Here is a 202-nt window from a genome sequence, read left to right on the forward strand (position 1 = left end):
AAAGCCACTAGGGTCAAGATAGACCTTCTTGGCTTCCTCCTCTGCCCGTGTGACGTGGTTGTGCTGCGCGGCCAGCACCGCCATCTGCGTGGTGGCAAAGTTGCCCATCTCAAAGGGCTTCCACTTCTGCTCGGGTGGTTTCAGCTGAGCGTGGTCCAGGTGCTGCCTGGAGGAGTCCAAAGTGCTGTAAACCTTTGCTGCT

The 202-nt window shown here is 57.9% G+C and overlaps 1 protein-coding gene across 1 annotated transcript in view; it reads right to left on the reverse strand.

The window, feature by feature from the left end:
• Nucleotides 1-202, reverse strand: part of LOC104411116 (trinucleotide repeat-containing gene 18 protein-like) — a gene marked incomplete at both ends in the record, with an annotated part of 15,222 nt that overhangs the window by 13,358 nt on the left and 1,662 nt on the right. Inside the window, 1 exon segment of the mRNA XM_010021461.1 lies at nucleotides 10-202. This exon segment is cut by the window's right edge and continues 675 nt beyond it. Within this exon segment, the coding sequence (XP_010019763.1) occupies nucleotides 10-202 (193 nt within the window).

This window comes from Nestor notabilis, unplaced genomic scaffold (assembly GCF_000696875.1).
Source record: "Nestor notabilis isolate BGI_N333 unplaced genomic scaffold, ASM69687v1 scaffold16999, whole genome shotgun sequence".
Taxonomy (NCBI): domain Eukaryota; kingdom Metazoa; phylum Chordata; class Aves; order Psittaciformes; family Psittacidae; genus Nestor; species Nestor notabilis.